General features: G+C 41.4%; 1 protein-coding gene across 6 annotated transcripts in view; it reads right to left on the reverse strand.

The window, feature by feature from the left end:
* The window catches only part of NCOA7 (nuclear receptor coactivator 7), a 154,496-nt gene that overhangs the window by 122,909 nt on the left and 14,025 nt on the right, over positions 1–17,562 (reverse strand). For 2 of the 6 annotated variants that reach the window (XM_055433828.2, XM_055433824.2), the window contains exon 2: positions 4,508–4,618. The exons of 3 other annotated variants lie outside the window; for them this stretch is intronic. In XM_055433828.2, coding sequence (XP_055289803.2) covers positions 4,508–4,557 — 50 coding nt within the window. In that variant the 5' untranslated portion in view covers positions 4,558–4,618. Of the gene's footprint in view, positions 1–2,033; positions 2,114–4,507; positions 4,619–17,562 lie in introns of all 6 variants that reach the window. One more of the 6 variants, XM_088840562.1, reaches the window with a different exon arrangement.

Genomic DNA, 17,562 nt, shown 5'->3' on the forward strand with positions numbered 1-17,562 from the left:
TCCTTTAATAACGCAGTTTTTCGTTTGGTTTCAAGACTTATCAAGCATCACAGAATTAATACCCACATATATATGAATTGTGTATTTACAAATTATTTGCAAAAGTGTGGGAAAATGTCTCATGAATCATGTGATCAGGAATAAAAAATTAGAAAAAAACACTGAAGATGCTAAGAAACCAAGTGCGCCAGAGCCAGGAGATCCTGAAAGCTCCTTAGGGCTCATCCAGAACAGATTTATAGAGCAGTGATGCTGATTCACCCTTCCATTTAGAGCTACGCAGCATTATTTCAAGATAAAGAAAAGGAAGGACTGGGTGATCCTCAAGTAACTAGTTTCAACCCTAAACTATTAAAATGGGGTCGTTTAAATTTAACTTTGCTTTGATGTTAATTTCAGAAAGAAAGAGAACCATCAACAAAGGGGGTGGGTAAAGGATTATTGACTAAATACAAACAAACAATGTTTATGAAACCACAAGGGAAAATAGTGCACCAAAAAACAGAGGCTATTTAACTACTCAGAAGGGTAAAGGGATGGGGGACGAGAGTTTAAAAGCAATTTTCAGGATTTCTGATACATATTGTGGTAGCAGGCAGAAATCAAGGCAGATCTTGCTTTTGCTCTCCTCTGCACACTAGCAGTAGAGAAGGAAATGGCACCCCACTCCAGTATTCTTGCCTGGAAAATCCCACGGGTGGAGGAACCTGGTGGGCTACAGTCCATGGGGTCGCAAAGAGTTGGACATGACTGAGCAACTTCACTTTCACAAGCAGACGTTTGTGTACGGTGGTGTGGCCACGTCACTGCGGCTGTACCCTTGGCCTGACTTTCTGATCTTCCCTACAGATCTTGCTTGGAGCACCTGTAAATTTATACGCTGGAGCAAACTGCCCGAGGTGGTCAGAAACTTGCTTTCAAGCAGATCCTGTTGGTAATTCCACTTTACGGAATTCTACGGTTTGTCAGAGGCAGTTGAAAAGATTTATGATTCTGGCTGCCTCTTTTCTGATAATAAAGTTTTCAGGTTTCTGTTTGTTTATTTGCTGTTTGCTTTTAAAGCTTGACCATTTGGGGCTACAACAGCATCATAATAGCTAAAATGCAGGTTGAAGCAGTTTAAACTTTTCCCTCTTTCATTTCCTAATAACTCATCACAGTGATTTACTATTTAATAGTACCGCTGACTGTTGGCCTTGTTCTATCCCCCTAGGATCACACCCCATTTTTGAATGTTTTTCTTTTTCACTGTTAGAATACTCTCCACAAGAGGTCAAGGCAAGCGTGACAATTAACTTTTGCATTTCCGAGTTGAAAAATACTGGGCTGTTCTTCCACAAGTTTCACCCTGCATTCTCAGTTTAAGGGGCTCCCCTCCCCCTGCATCTTAGGAACAAAACGCTGTTAACCCTGAGCAGGTTGCTCATGAACCACAGTCACCTTTACTGTTGATATCAGTTTGGATGCAGCCTGAGAAGGCGCTACAGCTTGTGGAATCACTATTTAGAGCATCCCTATGCAAAAGGAAAAAAAGAATCTTGACCTAAAGTCACATCTTACATAAAAATTGACTCAAGATGGATAGCCAATTTAAGCATGAAACATAATACTATAAAATGTTTGGAAAAAAAATGAAAGAAAATCTTCAGGACCCAGGGCTGAGCAAAGAGTTGTTAGACTTAATGCCAAAAGCACAATCCATAAAAGGAAAACCTAGTAAATTGAGTCATTAAAGTTAAAACTGACAACTTTTGCTTTGCAAAAGACTCTGTTAAGAAGCTGAAAGGAAAAGCCACACACTGAAAGAAAATACTGGCAAACTATTTATCAAAGGACTAGTATCTAGAAAGCATAAAGAACTCACAGCACTAAACAATAAGAAAACAATCCAGTTAGAATATAGGCAAAAGATAGGAATAGACACTGTGCTGAAGAAGATGGACAGATAGCTAAAAAACACATGAAAAAGCATTGCATCTCATTAGTCATTAAAGAAATGCAAATTAAAATCACAATGAGATATCACTACATACCTCTCAGAATGGTTCAAATAAAAAAAGAGTGAGAATACCAAATGCTGATGAGGATGCCAAGAAACTGGATCATTTATACACTGCAGATAGGAAGGAATGGAAAATGGTATAGCCACTCTGAAAAAAGAGTATGGTAATTTCTTATAAAATTAAATGTACTTATCATTTGACTCAGCCACTCCACTGAGCATTCATTTCAAATAAATTAAAACTGATACTCACAAAAAAAATTTTTTTACACAAATGATCCTAGCTTTATTTGCAATAGTTCCAAACTAGAAACAACTCAAATGTCCTTTAATGGGTGAATGGTTAAAAAATTGTAATACATCATGGAATACTACTCAGCAATAAAAACGAAAAATTATTACATAATTTTTACATAATACAAGCAACATGTTGGGCAGATCGTAAGTGCTGTGATCTGAATTTCGTGTATCCCCAAAATTCATATATTGAAACCTAGTGCCCAATGTGATGGTATTTATTAGGAAGTAGAGGCCTTTGGATGTGACCAGGTCATGAGGGCAGAACTCTCATGAATTGGCGCCCTTATGCAAGAAGCCTGAGAAAGCTCCTTGCCTCTGTTACCACATCGAAATCACAGTGAGAAGACAGACATGATGGCTCCCTGATCTTGGACTTTCAGCCTCCCGAACTGTGAGAAACAATTTTTGTTGTTTATAAGCCATTCAGTCTGTGGTATTTTGTTACAGCAGTACAAATAGACTAAGATACCAAGAGGATTGAACTGGGTGAAAAGAAAACAATCTCAGAAGTTAGCTATTGTATGATTCCATCCATATAATATTTTTGAAATGACAAATTATAGAGATGGAGAACAGCAGTGGTTGTCAGGAGTGATGGGCAGAAGGAAGAAGGTGAATATGGCTTCCAAAGGGTAGCACATGAAATCTTTTTGATGGAACTGTTCTGTATCTTAATTGCGATGGTAGCCACACAAATCTACATGTAATAAAACTGAACAGGACTAAAACATGCACATGCACCCATACACAAATGAATGCCTGTATTTGTAAACCTTTGTGAAATCTGAATAAGGTTAGAAGATTGTATCAATGTCAATTTCCTAGTTGTGACATTTATCATACAATAGTCATTAAGGTGGGAAACTGAATGAAGGGTATAAGATATCATTATATTATTTTTTAGAGCTACACGTGAATCTAAAATTATCTCAAACGTTTAAAAAAATCACTATATATTGTTGTGCTTATTCTAAGTGTCCTGTTTTTCTATGGTTCACCCATTAGATGCCTGATTTCTTCCTTCCCTAAATAACCTTGCTACTCTCTGGGGTCCTAACAGTGGAAAACAATTCACTAAAATTGGTAGTTTAATTCTTGCTTTCCAAAAATTCTTATTCACGGTTTAGTATTACTAACTGAAACATGTCCCTTGAATATAAACCTATATTTGAATACTGACTCTTACACTATATGAAATAGGCAAAATACTTATTTTCTGAGTTACCTCATTAATAAATGGTGGTAAAACTTATTTCATAAGTCTATTGTGAAGCTAAATAAAATAATAAGTAAAGTATTTGGCACAGAGTAGTTCCTTAAATGCTCATTCCCTTCATTTTCCCATTGAAAATCTATCCAGACATAAAAATATCAACAAAAAGTTTGGTTTTCAGTTTCCAAGACGTTTGTTTGGAAACAGGAAATGCATCTTCAACAAGCATGCTAGGAGCTGGGGAGGTGGTGAGGCTGAATCAGTTCTTAAGAAACATTTCAGTTTAGGAGATTATAATCATCATTTTAAACCCATGTTCTCACTCTGAGCTTGAAAACAGTCCAACCATCAAAATGGTTTATGAATGTTTTAGTGCACCTTTCATGTTATTATGAATAGTGACTGGCTGCCATATAGATGTTTCAATCTATCAATAGCAACCAATCATACAGTAGATTGTTTCTATTCAGATACCAACATATGTGTATAAGTTGGATGAGTTCAAGCTTTAAAAATGACAGGGACTACAATGATATAATTTCATCCATTCCATTTACCTACAAAAACACTTTTTAGTAATTGACACACCCACAAGGTAATAGACTTTAAATATGTCATAGGTTTTTAGTTATAGCTCAACTAATGACGCTAAAGAGCAGTAGGAACTAAGTACTTAAGATTTAAAATTCAATGTAGCTTGCTAAACACAGGATTCTGAGCAGCCTGCAGTGTGATGTATACAGCCGGCTAGACTCTCTGAGCAGCACTGGCCTGAGAGAATTGTCAAAGATAGAAAGAGAAGAACCAAATGTTATTTCTCTAGTAAAAATAAGAAAAAGATGAAACAAAGTCCATCTAATTGCTCCTGGTTACGTGCTCTCTTTAGAAACAGTCACAAATTAAAAAAAAAGCCAAATGTCCTTAATACTTAAGGACAAAATCCCCTCAAACATTTTTCAATACTGGTATAAATTTGCCAAACAAATGCTTACCGAGCAAAATAACTTTGTTTCCGTTCCTTCTTCTCTTCCTTGGTATCCATAATATGAGATCAAAAGTGCAAAATATTTGGAAAATTCCTTTTTAATCAATGAGTCATAACCCTGGTAAAAAAAAAAAAAAAACACAGTGACTGTAAATTAAGAAGTTCATAATGGCCAATATGAAGAAAGAAGCAAAACAGAGCTACATGGCCCAACAAATGGAAGCTAAACTTTAACCAGTGAGTATGACCAGTCACATGAGTCATATATGAAATACAAGTGCCCCTGCAGGAAGTGGGGGGCAGGAAACTATAATTAGAATGGAGGTGTTAAAACTAACAAAATGAAAAGTAGCTGGAAAAATAAATTGAAATATTTTCCTCAAAATTAACAATTATTTCAAAGTGTGCGAAACGAAAAACTGCTGACTTTGGAAGATTTTAGGCTGGCTATGCATAAGCTAATTTTTAAAAAATCTTTGAATTCATAATCACTATTTTCAAGCCATCATCCACAATGATGAAAAAAATGGATCACTTGGGTGTTTTACAAGAATGTTCTTCCTTTAAAAATAAAAATAACATCAGCGTTCTACTTTATTTTGGAATCATGCCAGCAAGTATCAATACATCTCACTCGAGCAAATGTGGAAATGAAAGCACAAAGCCTCGGGAAGCTATCCCTCAGAAAGGTTTTATATGCTTGCCTCTACCTCACTATCTGACCTGTGCAACTCTCACCTCTGCTTCCCAGGAGTAACCTGGTTTAAACCTATAATAAGAGGTTGTCTCCAGATCAGTCTTCCTTAAATACCACTCTCATCATGCCATGGGAAATAGGTGGAAAAACAGTGGAAACAGTGTCAGACTTTGTTTTTTTGGGCTCCAAAATCATTGCAGATGCTGATTGCAGCCATGAAATTAAAAGACGCTTGCTCCTTGGAAGGAAAGTTATGACCAACCTTGATAGTATATTAAAAAGCAGAGACATTACTTTGCCAACCAAGGTCCGTCTAGTCAAGGCAATGGTTTTTCCCGTGGTCATGTATGGATGTGAGAGTTGGACTGTGAAGAAGGCTGATCGCCGAAGAATCGATGCTTTTGAACTGTGGTGTTGGAGAAGACTCTTGAGAGTCCCTTATACTGCAAGGAGATCCAACCAGTCCATTCTAAAGGAGATCAATCCTGGATGTTCATTGGAGGGACTGATGCTAAAGCTGAAACTGCAATACTCTGGCCACCTCATGCGACGAGTTGACTCACTGGAAAAGACTCTGATGCTGGGAAAGGTTGGGGGCGGGAGGAGAAGGGGACGACGGAGAATGAGACGGCTGGATGGCATCACCGACTCTGTGGACATGAGTTTGAGTGTACTCCGGGAGTTGGTGATGGACAGGGAGGCCTGGCGTGCTGTGATTCATGGGGTCGCGGAGAGTCGGACACGACTGAGCGACTGAACTGAACTGAACTGAACATCATGCCATGCCCCTGCTCAAAAATTCCCAAAGTCTACTTACTGCCTGGAGCACTAATCTAAATTTTCTGCATAGCATTCGCCTTTCCTAAATTCTTGCCTTTTTACCCTGAATGAGTCTCAAAGTTAAAAAAAAAAATTCATCAATCAAAATTATTTACTAATTTATATTAACTCCATAAATAATTTAATTCACAATCCCTATTACAAGGAAGGTACGGTGATAAATGAGTGAAATGAATGAGTGAAACTCGCTCAGTTGTGTCCACTTCTTTGCGACTCCATGGACTGTAACCCACCAGGTTCCTCCATCCATGGGATTCTTCAGACAAGAATACTGGAGTGGGTTGCCATTTCCTTCTCCAGGGGAATCTTCTTGACCCAGGGATGGAACCCAGGTCTCCTGCATTGTAGGCAGATTCTTTATCGTCTGAGCTACCAGGGAAGCCCCACTGCGATAAGTATCAGAGACCAAAGATAAATAAGACATGGAAAGGAAAGGAAAGTTAGTTACACAGTCGTGTCTGACTCTTTGCGATCCCATGGACTGTAGCCTGCCAGGTCCTCTGTCCGTGAAATTCTCCAGACAAGAGTACTGGAGTGAGTTGCCATTCCCTTCTCCAGGAGATCTTCCTGACCCAAGAATCGAACCAGGTCTCCTGCACTGCAGGCAGATTCTTTACCGTCTGAGCCACCACGGAAGCCCCATAAGACATGAGACGTGCCCTAATCGTGTTCACTGTCTTGCAAGGGAGACACTTAGGATTTCAGCTCTGTGGGATACAAACAGCTGTGGAGAAGGCACAGAGCCTAAAGGAAGAACACCGAGCCTTCCACAGGGCCCACCCTACTGCAGGTCCCACGCACACCAAGATCTGAAAGATGAGCATGGGTTCCTAGTTAAAGGACATGGGAAGCAGGTCTGGCTGAACAAAAGCGACGTGTAGACACAGTCTCTCTCTGCTGCCCCAGGATCAAATGTGAAGCAGGAGAGTGGTGGGAGCTGAGGATGAAGATATGAACAGGATTAGGGTTGTGAAGACCTTTCATGGTATGCGAAGAGCTGGAACTTAATCCTCGCTGCCCACCATGTGCTGCCTCCCCTTCCCGGCACCTCTGCCAGAGCACCATGTCACCAAGGGCTCAGGCTGACCCCACAGCCGCCCTCCTGACAGACATCGCCGCAGGGAGGGAGGGCGTGTAACACTCACAGGTTACAGAGGATGGGCTTCAGAGGACTGACAAGAGGGTGAACAGACTCTGCTCGAAGATATCACGGTGGACTTCCCTAGCCGTCCAGTGGTTAAGAATCTGCCTGCCAATGCAGGGGACACAGGTTTGATCCCTGGTCTGGGAAGATTCCACTTGCTATGGGGCAGCTAAACCCGTGCATCACGACTAATGAAGCCTGAGCACCCTAGAACCTCTGCTTTGCAACAAGAGTAGCCATCGCAGTAAGAAGCCCGCACACAGCCATGAAGAGTAGCCCCTGCTTGCTGCAGCCAGAGAAAGCCCCACACAGCAATGAAGACCCAGCACAGCCATACATAAAATTTAAAGATGATAATGATACGTGATTTTTTTAAAGAAGATATCACAGACTGACTAGTTGAGAGAGGGCCAACGGTATTTACAGAGAAAGAAGAGGCGTGAGTTCCAGACATACGAAGCAGGCAAATGAGTCCAAACGTGGTGACGCCCTCCACGAAGACAACGCGGGACAGGAAGGAATGATGAACGCCTTCCAAGCTTCCGCCTCAGGGGTCAGACAGACTACGATACCACAGACAAGATACGGTCTACAGGAAAAGGGCAGGCACCTGGCGGGGTGCAGAAGCAGAAAGAGATGAAAGATCAGTTCTGGCCACACTGCCTTTGAGTACCCACGGGACTGTTAGCTGGAGACATTCACCAGATGTTAGATTTCATAAAGCACAGGAGTGCAGAGAGGGCTAGAGAAAAAGACTGAGAAATTAACAGCACATGGTTGTACTTGAGGAAAACAAAAAACAATATGATGATAACACCCTGCACGCACGAGAACTATGCACAAGGCCCTGTGTGGAAACGATGAAGTGCATGGGCTCCACTCTCACTAGTTCATCTCCGAACCCCTGATGTGGGGTTGCCCTCAAGGGATTTACCAACCAATAGGGAAAAAATGTGTGTCCATAACTAAAAGGGACAGTTAGTAACTTAGAGCTGTCCAAAATAACACCAAGAATCCAGAAGACACAAAGTTCAACTCTGAGGTAACAAAGTAAACCTTTCAGGATGGAGAGGATTTCAACAGGTAAAGAGGGAACAAAGAAAGGATTTCAGGAAGAGAGACTGGCCGAGCGTGAAGTCTGGACATGAAAGGGCAGAGTGGCCAGGGCAGGGAAAGAAAACCACCTCTCCTTTCCATAAGTCATCATTTCAACATTTTCCACATGTTCTCTCTTTTCATCCCTACACCACATTATGAGTTAGGCATCCTTACTTCCATTAAACTGAGACTGAGAGATGCTAATTTCCCTAGTTCAACCCTCCCAGCCTGGGTGGAGCGGAGATTTAGATCCAGTCTGGTGTAACTTTCCGTGCCTTTTGATAACCTGCGAGGCCAGAAAGCTTTGGAGATGAGTTAGGAAAAGTGGTCTGGAATCAGCAGCATCTAAGGCCTCGACATATGCTCCTTCAGGTTAAGACAAATGTACCTGACACAGCAGAGGGGCAGCGGGCCAGTGAGACCTCCAACAGGACGGCCTCAGCGGACAAGACCCCGATGCTGGGAAAGATTGATGACAGGAGGAAAAGAGGGCGACGGAGGATGAGATGGTTAGACGGCATCACCAACTCGATGGACATGAGTCTGAGCAAACTCCGGGAGATGGTGATGGACAGGGGAAGCCTGGCGTGCTGCAGTCCACGGGGTCGCAAAGAGTCGGACACGACTGAAGAGACTAAGCAACAACAAAGTGGAGTGGTGGGGGTGGAAGCCATGCCTTCACCAACTAGGACAGTACTCATCAGAAAATCTGGGGAGCCAAAGAAAGGTGAAAGAGACAGCAGCCAAGGGTCCAACTCTCATCACCTCCATTTCCCATGTGGCCTGAACCCATGGGGCTCCTTGCCAGCTTGGTACCTTCATCCTCGAGGTACTCTTGCTACACTTCTTCTTCCTCTGACCGGATCCAACACAAGATTCAGTCGTGCTTCCCTGGCCACTTGTGTGCCCTTCTCTCTCTGCCTTATAAGTGTACTTCACGTGTCACTTATCACTCACTGTGAGGCACTTGATCCTACACCATGTGACAGTGACACTTCACTGAGCCTCCTCAGCCCCAAAACAACCAAGGTTCCCTCAAGTCAAAAACCATCATGTTTCATACTCTGCTTATACTTCCCTAAATATCTGACACAGAACTAGGCAGAAAAACCACATAAAAGCTAAGCAAGGAATTAATCCAGTTCTGGGGATAAGATTAATGACACGGTAAACAGATATCAATCCAAAGATTCCTCCCAAAGTAACAGTTATTTGGGGACTTCCCTGGTGGTCCAGTGGTTAAGATTCTGTGCCTCCACTGCTGGGGGCATGGGTTCAATCCCTGCTTGGTTTATATATATATATATACACAATTATTATTTGGAAATGGGGACTGTAGGTTCAAGCCAGCCCCTCTGGAACTCCAGAAAGAATTAGAACCCTGGCTTTCTGCCCTGCCCTGGGCCAGGTGGTTTATTTTAAAGTTTCGCTTCTGCATGCCATCATATGTGATGATCTCTATTTATTAGATTTCCCCTCATGAATAAAAATGAAGTCATAACCACCTAATTGGAAAATTTTTATATTGCAAGCTGAGCCAGAAACTAATATTTGGTTCTAGTGGAAAAATATTGACAAAAAATAAACACAAGGAAAAAAAAGATTAAATGATCCAAGATCTGACATCTGGTGCTGCTGTGTCTGTTTAGAACTAGTGGAGCTCTTTTTCCATTTTCTATTCAACAGATTAAAAAAAAAAAAATCCAAATCTTTGGTTTCTTTTAAATTTCTGGGAACTGATATATTTCTTAAACCAGATGGATGCAGCCCTTTCAGGTCTGGACACACCAACAGATTAACCGGAAGAGATCAGCAAAGGATGCTATAAAAATGATTTGCACAGAGCACCACCCAGCAGCCTTCATGCTTCACTGAAGAACCAGAGCTCCTTAAATCAGTCTGTAATGGGAACTACATTCTCCATGATAAGTGGTTATAATGGGCTTCTTAAAAGCCCTCCTTCCATTTACTGTTGCTTTCTCCTCACATCAATAAACCCTAGATTCATCCAAACACTGACTTACAAGAGTCTCCTGCATTCAGAGTGCATTACAGACCAAGAAGAATGCTACGAGGGAGTACAAGATGTATCTTCTACCTAAATATTTCTTTTTGTGATCTTAAATCAGTATAGTCAATTTAAATTTAGTTCATTATTTTTTTAAAAATGGCGTATACCAACCCCTTACCCCGTAAGAGCTGTGTTAAAGACAAAGTATTTTCTGTATTACCAACCAATGTTTTGATGCTCCCCGTGATACCACTCAGAAGGAACTTAAGGACAGAGCTATCAGACTCCCTAACTCCATCAAACCAGTGTGGACCCACACAGCCCAGGGTGGCTTTTTGGCTTCCCATCAAACACACTGCAGCTCCTTGCTCATTCAAGTATGACCAGTGGAGACTAGGAAAACACCAGAGCACACATAATGTCCATCAGCTGTTTTCCCAACAACATGTTTCCTATTACACAAATGAAATAATGACAAGAACATGCTGTAAGCCTTGGCCACATAAGGAACAGACCAAAATGTACCTTTATATGCAAACATTTCCTTCTAGAAAATACTTACACTTATGCTGAAATATGACAATAATTCAGTCTTTCTCAAAGCTCTACTGTCATCTAAACACAGAAAGGGTATTCAGAAATATAGGTGTTAAACAAAGGTCAGAAACTTGAATACTCTAACAAAAAGTCTGAGAAGAAAGACATAGAAATAGAAAAGCATGCTGCAAACATGTAAGAGAAACATCTAGGAGATGATGTTCCCAGATAAACAAATGTGTGTCAGAAACAAAACAGAACTTAATAGCAACAAAGAACTACAAAATTATACTTGAATCAAGGTGATGATCAAGGACAGGCTAGAGGTCTACCACTTGAATGGGACAAAGCCAATGGATGGCAAAATGGAGACCTCATCAACTCCTATTCCATTATTTTTTTGTCAAGGGAACTGAAATTAGATCTGAAAAGAATTAAACAAGTGTGGGTATCAGTGCTCTCTTACCCAAAATGAGTACAGAGATTTCATCAAATCTCCTTGATACTCTAAAGAAAGATCCATCTCTGGGCTTGACAGTCACTCTTTTAGTTCCCTCTAGGAGAAGGAACGGAGAAGGCGATGGCAAGCCACTCCAGTACTCTTGCCTAGAAAATCCCATGGATGGAGGAGCCTGGCAGGCTGCAGTCCGTGGGGTCGCTAAGGGTCGGACACGACTGAGCGACTTCACTTTTCACTTTCACACATTGGAGAAGGAAATGGCAACCCACTCCAGTGTTCTTGCCTGGAGAATCCCAGGGACGGGGGAGCCTGGTGGGCTTCCGTCTATGGGGTCACACAGAGTTGGACACGACTGAAGTGACTTAGCAGCAGCAGCAGCAGGAGAAGGAAATGGCAACCCACTCCAGTGTTCTTGCCTGGAGAATCCCAGGGATGGAGGAGCCTGGTGGGCTTCCATCTATGGGGTCACACAGAGTCGGACACGACTGAAGTGACTTAGCAGCAGCAGGAAGAGAATGTGCAAATAAGATTTCTAAAGCATCGCTGGCAGGGTCAGGAATTGCTGAATATGTGGAAAAGGTCAAAAGCCTAACAAGATGCAAATATATTTTAATTTTCAACAAAAGTTAGAAAAGGGAGTATGCAAATTACACACTGGAGAACATCATACTAATCCCCAGCAAAACTTTAGACGTGATAATTAAAGGCAGCTTGGGAAGGACTTACAAGAGGAGGCAGTGAACCCTGAGATCCACGATGTTCACAGAAAATCAACCATTTAGCAGAAAAACAACAAACAAGCAGATGCCTTTTTGAAGCATCTCCCAGGGACCAAGTACTCCACTGGAGATACAAAGAGGAAGTCAGCATTCACAGGCCAGGAAGCTCAGGTGAAACAGGCAACTGACATCCACTGGGTGGTAAGGCAAGTGGCAAGCAGTCTGATATCGGTGGCACAAGGAGCCACACAGCACGGAGGGGAAGCAGCTACTCTGCCAGGAAGGGAAGGGGAGTCAGAGCCAGACTGTGAGGGAGGAACAAGAGTTTGATGCTGAGTGCAGAAGTGGTTGGTCTCATCAGGCAGAATGAAGATGTACAAGCCATTGGCGGGGCAAGTGTGGTACTCAAGGAGGCCCGGTGGTCTGGAATGGTGGGCGTGGAGGGCTGCTAGAGAGAAGGAAGTTCAAGAATCTTTGGGACTCTGTGGGAGAGGGTGAGGGTGGGACGATTTGGGAGAATGGCACTGAAACATGTATGTTGTCATATGTGAAACGAATCACCAGTCCAGGTTCAATGCATGATACAGGATGCTCGGGACTGGTGCATGGAGATGACCCAGAGGGAGGATAAGGGGAGGAGGGAGGTGGGAGGGGGGTTCAGGAGGGGGAACTCATGTACACCTGGGGCGGATTCATGTCAATATATGGCAAAACCAGCCAATATAATATTGTAAAATAATTAGCCTCCAATAAAAAATAAATAAATTTAAATAAAATAAAATAAATTCCCACATAAAAAAAAAGAATGGGGCCCACCCAAACTGTACTGACCTGATTTCCCTCTTGTTCACAGTATTCTAGTGCAACAGGGAAATGAGGCAAATATAGTGTAACTGTACTTACAAGGCACTTGGTAAGTTTCTCTCGATCTGCTTATAAATATGATTGAGAATGTGGCCTAGACATGAATGAATGCCCCCATGATTGGATTGATTACAGAAAGCAACTATACCAACAGCTATGTGCTCACCAACTGACTGGCCTCTATCTGGAGCTGGGAGCAGACTTCCAACTTCAACCTAAAGGGAGGATGTTAACAGCTTAATGCAGTGTTCTTTCTTAAGCCTTGTCCTCATTAATAAATTTACCAATGACTTGAATGAAAATATGTGCTTACTAGACTTTTGAATAGATAAATAACATCTTGGATAAAAGCACTTCAGTTCAGACAGATGTCAGCTGTCTGTAGATCAACTGAGGGTTCTGCATCTGGGAGAGGTAGAACCTAGCATTAGCACAAATGAATAGGACAGGCACATATCATGTTTGGGGTGACAGTAACATTCACAGACCCAGTGGTGTGATTCCACTGCTTCACAACACTTCCCCCCACCCACCGAGGCCAAAAAATAAAAATAAAAAACTAATGCAGTCAACCCAGAATAAAAAAGACTATGATGGTCTGTCCCATCCTTTTTGAGGGTTATAATATATCATGACTATTGCATTTAGCCCTGGATCTCCTCATACAGAAGAAATAGAAAGAAACTGGAACAAATAGAATGATTAAAATAACCTAAAACTAAACTTTAAGCTGTGCTGTGCGCTTAGTAGCTCAGTTATGTCCGACTCTTTGTGACCCCGTGGATTGTAGCCCACCAGGCTCCTCTGTCCATGGGGAATCTCTAGGCAAGAATACTGGAGTAGTGGGTTGCATGCTCTTCTCCAGGGGATTTTCCCAACCCAGGGATCAAACCCAGGTCTCCCTCATTGCAGGCAGATTCTTGACCATCTGAACCACCAAATTTTAAGAATATTAGTCAAAGGAGCTGGTCAGGTTTAGCATGGAAAGAGTTGAGAGGAAAGGATGTGAAAGAGGAGTTGTCAGGAAAGGAATTTTCCAGGCAAGAATACTGGAGCAGGTTGCCATTTCCTCTTCCAGGGGATTTTCCTGACCCAGAGATCGAACCAGAGTCTCCTGCATCTCCTGCATTGGCAGGTGGGTTCTTTACCACTGAGCCACCTGGGAAGCCCTAGAGGAAAGGACAGTTATTTTCAAATATCTCAAGGATCTTATCTAGTAGAGGATTTAGGCTTGTACCAACAGACCCTCAAGGGTCTACCTAGAACCAGGCACTGGGTATTGAGAGAGAGATGTCTTGGCTCAACATAAGGGCTTGATGCAAAGAGCTGCCTCCAGAGAGAGCAGCTTCCTAATCTCCAGAGATGACAGCACAAACTGAACCACTTTGTGGGGTGGCTGTGGACTGGTAGATTTCAATTCTACCAAACATCAACACCCCTCACCTAATAAATACAGCTGACCTTTGAATGACAGGGGTTTGAACTTCGTGAGTTCACCTATATTCAGATCTTTTCAGTAAATATATGATAGTATCACATGATCTGAAAATACGAAAGAACTGCATGTACAAAGAGCCCACTGCAAGTTACACACATTTTTTTTTAACTACCCGGAGGGTCAGCACCCCTACTCTCACAGTTTCCAATGGTCAATTTGTATGTACGTATTTTATAACATGCCCTTTTTATAATGCTAAGATGAAGTTGATAAACAATATAACCCATTTAACACCACTTTATGAAGCTGACATAATGCCTTAAAGGAAAGCGACTGATCACAGGTAGCTCAATATATAAATTCCCAGGTTTCAAAAATCAATATAATGCCAAAAGACAAGTAACTTATAACAGGTAAGTCATAAGTGAATAATTTATAATAATAAAGTAAATTCTCAAGCAGAAGTTCATTAGAAGACCAACAAATGCTCAGATGCTTATAGCACCACAAGTTTAGCTATAGGTGAAATGAGATCAGAAATAATTTCATAGAGGGAGGTCATAGAGGGAGGGGGCATATGTATACCTATGGCTGATTCATGCTGATGTATGGCAGAAGCCAACACATGGATAGACTAATATTTTTAATTTTTTATCAAAAATTTTTCATGTCAAAAATTCCTTCAAAGCTGAGATTTTACAAACTTCACACACCTGAATAGTTCTGTTTTCAAGAAATCTCTGTGCTTTACCTGACTAAGCCCTCTGACTCATGTTAAGGCAGCACAGCACCTTTAAAGGGGCTTCCCAGGTGGCGTGAGTGGTAAAGAACCCTCTGTTGATGCAGGAAACCTAAGAGATGCAGGTTGGATCTCTACGTCGGGAAGATCCCCTGGAGGAGGGCATGGCAACCCACTCTAGCATTCTTGCTTAGAAAATCTCATGAAAGAGGAGTGTGACCAGGTTACTGTCCATAAGGTCAGCAAAGAGTCAGACACGACTAAAGCAACTTAGCAGGCAGGCACCTTTGAAGCTGGACAGACCCTATTGGAATTCAGACTCCAGCATTTCCAAGGTATAGAGCCTTGAGCAAGTTACTCAATTTCTCTAGCTTCCAGTTTCCTTATCTGTGAAAGGGTTGGTCTAGAGATGAAACATGTCTAAGAGGTGTTTATCGAGTCTAGCATCCCATGGAACAAAAAATTCCCTCCACTGAGATTTCAACAAGCCCAAATGTTCCTGTGTTCACGAAAATTACACCTATCTTCATCAGCGCCTGCAGAGTTAGATTCAAATTTGCCCCTAAACAGACATGTCAGATCATGAATTAACTCAAGCCAGGCAGCCCAGGAGAATGCAGAGATGAGAGTAAGCAGCAATAGTCAAAACATTTACCGAACATTAACCATATGCACCAGATTTTTTTTGTTCAATGCTATCATACACACAGTTTAATCTTTATGACTCTATGAGAGTTCATTTTCTCGATCCTTTTTAGATAAAGAATCTGAAGTTCAGAAAGGTTAAAACATTTATTCAAGGTCAAACAGCCATAAAAGTTGGAGCCAGAATGATCAGTTTTGCCTGACACCAAACTCAGAACCATTCATAATGGATCTCTAATGTGAGGCTGTAACACTACACATAATTTTCACATCAGTTGCCTGGTTCTTCCTGGCCGTTGTTTCTACCCACCATTCAAAAGAAGAAGAGGGTGAACACCAGCGTTCTTGTCATTCATCCTTCAGGACACTGATTCTGAACCACATTCAAGTTAGTCATTGCTATTCATTAATAAATGCAGTGCACTAAACATGTTCACCCATTTAATAAACATTTACTGCTTTTTAAAAGCTAACTGGAATGCACATTCCCTTACTTCATTAAATTAAGTGAAATACCTCTTAAATATTAAGGACTGAAGTAATGATATAACTGACTATGCCAGAAATATATCCCTTAGCAGTTGGCATATTTTTTGTTTCTGTTGTTATGAAAAGTAATTGTCTGCCAATCCAATTATTTCTCCACTGAAATTAGTAAACACACAGCATCAGAATTTAACGATGGAATTTTGATCTTCAAAAAAAATTTCCTTATAGATTTAAAGTTACAAAAGTACCTTTTTTTCCGCCTAAGGACTAAGACTGATGATTCTTTTTAGAACTAAAAGTTATGATTTTATAAAACTTCTACCAGAGGTCTTTAATATAGTGCATGCATTTTCTCATTAATACTTAAAAAGATATAACTATTTAAACAGTTTTCTATCTGTACACAAACATAAATTAAATGGGGAAAATACATAGAAAGTCATGTAAAAAGTTATTGGCGACAATGAAAACAGAACAGAGTCTGCTCTACTGATTTCATGTCTCAACCAGAAAACTTCCTCTTTCTCACCATCAGTCACTATTTATTGGGTGTCTGCTCCAGGCATATGAGGGTCCAAAACCCACAAAAGTTGAAAAAAAAAAAAAAATCTGATGCCTGGAATATCACGAGATGATTTCTAGGGACACCCCCTATTATTGCTCCAGCACTGAAAGATCACTTCGGATCATCTCTAAGGTGAGTCCAAAGGTGGCAGGCTCCAAACAGCAGCAACAAACAAATAGGTGAGGGACTTCCCTGGTGGTCCAGTGGTTAAGAATCTGCCTTATAAGGCAGAGGATGCGGGTTCCCTCCCTGGTCAGAGAACTGGGATCCCACATGCTGTGGAGCAACTCAGCCTGGGTGCCATGATTAGAGAGTCCATGCCCTGCAACAAAGGATCCCGTGTGTCCATCTAAGGCCTGACACAGCCAAATAAATAAATATTATTTTTAAAAAATGACACAGGAAGAAAAATTTGTCTTCAATTACTTCTGGCATTCATTTTAATATTATTAGACAAACCCACTACTAAAATCCTAGGATCTCTGGCCTATTTGGTTGTTTTATTTTTTGCCATTATCTTTCTAGCCCAGGCCCAAAAGGAATTTTTAAAAAAAGAAAAGAAAAAAAAATTCCAGAGTCTTCTGGGGTCTCTATCTACTAGTATAGAACTCAAGCCTACACCCCAAAAAGTAGGCCTCCCAAAGAGTAGGCACCAATATCATTCACTGCATCAGCTGCCTTTGCTGACAGCAAATGCCGTTACTACTGCAGGGGGCCTGCTCTTGCATCATGCCCCAACTCCTTGAATTTTAGGACAGGAATAAACATGGGCAGTGGTTACTACTTCTATTTCTTCTTATTATTATTACTATTATC

The sequence above is a fragment of the Moschus berezovskii genome, chromosome 10 (assembly GCF_049115385.1).
Source record: "Moschus berezovskii isolate FMDL1 chromosome 10, NW_MosBer_1.0, whole genome shotgun sequence".
Taxonomy (NCBI): Eukaryota; Metazoa; Chordata; class Mammalia; order Artiodactyla; family Moschidae; genus Moschus; species Moschus berezovskii.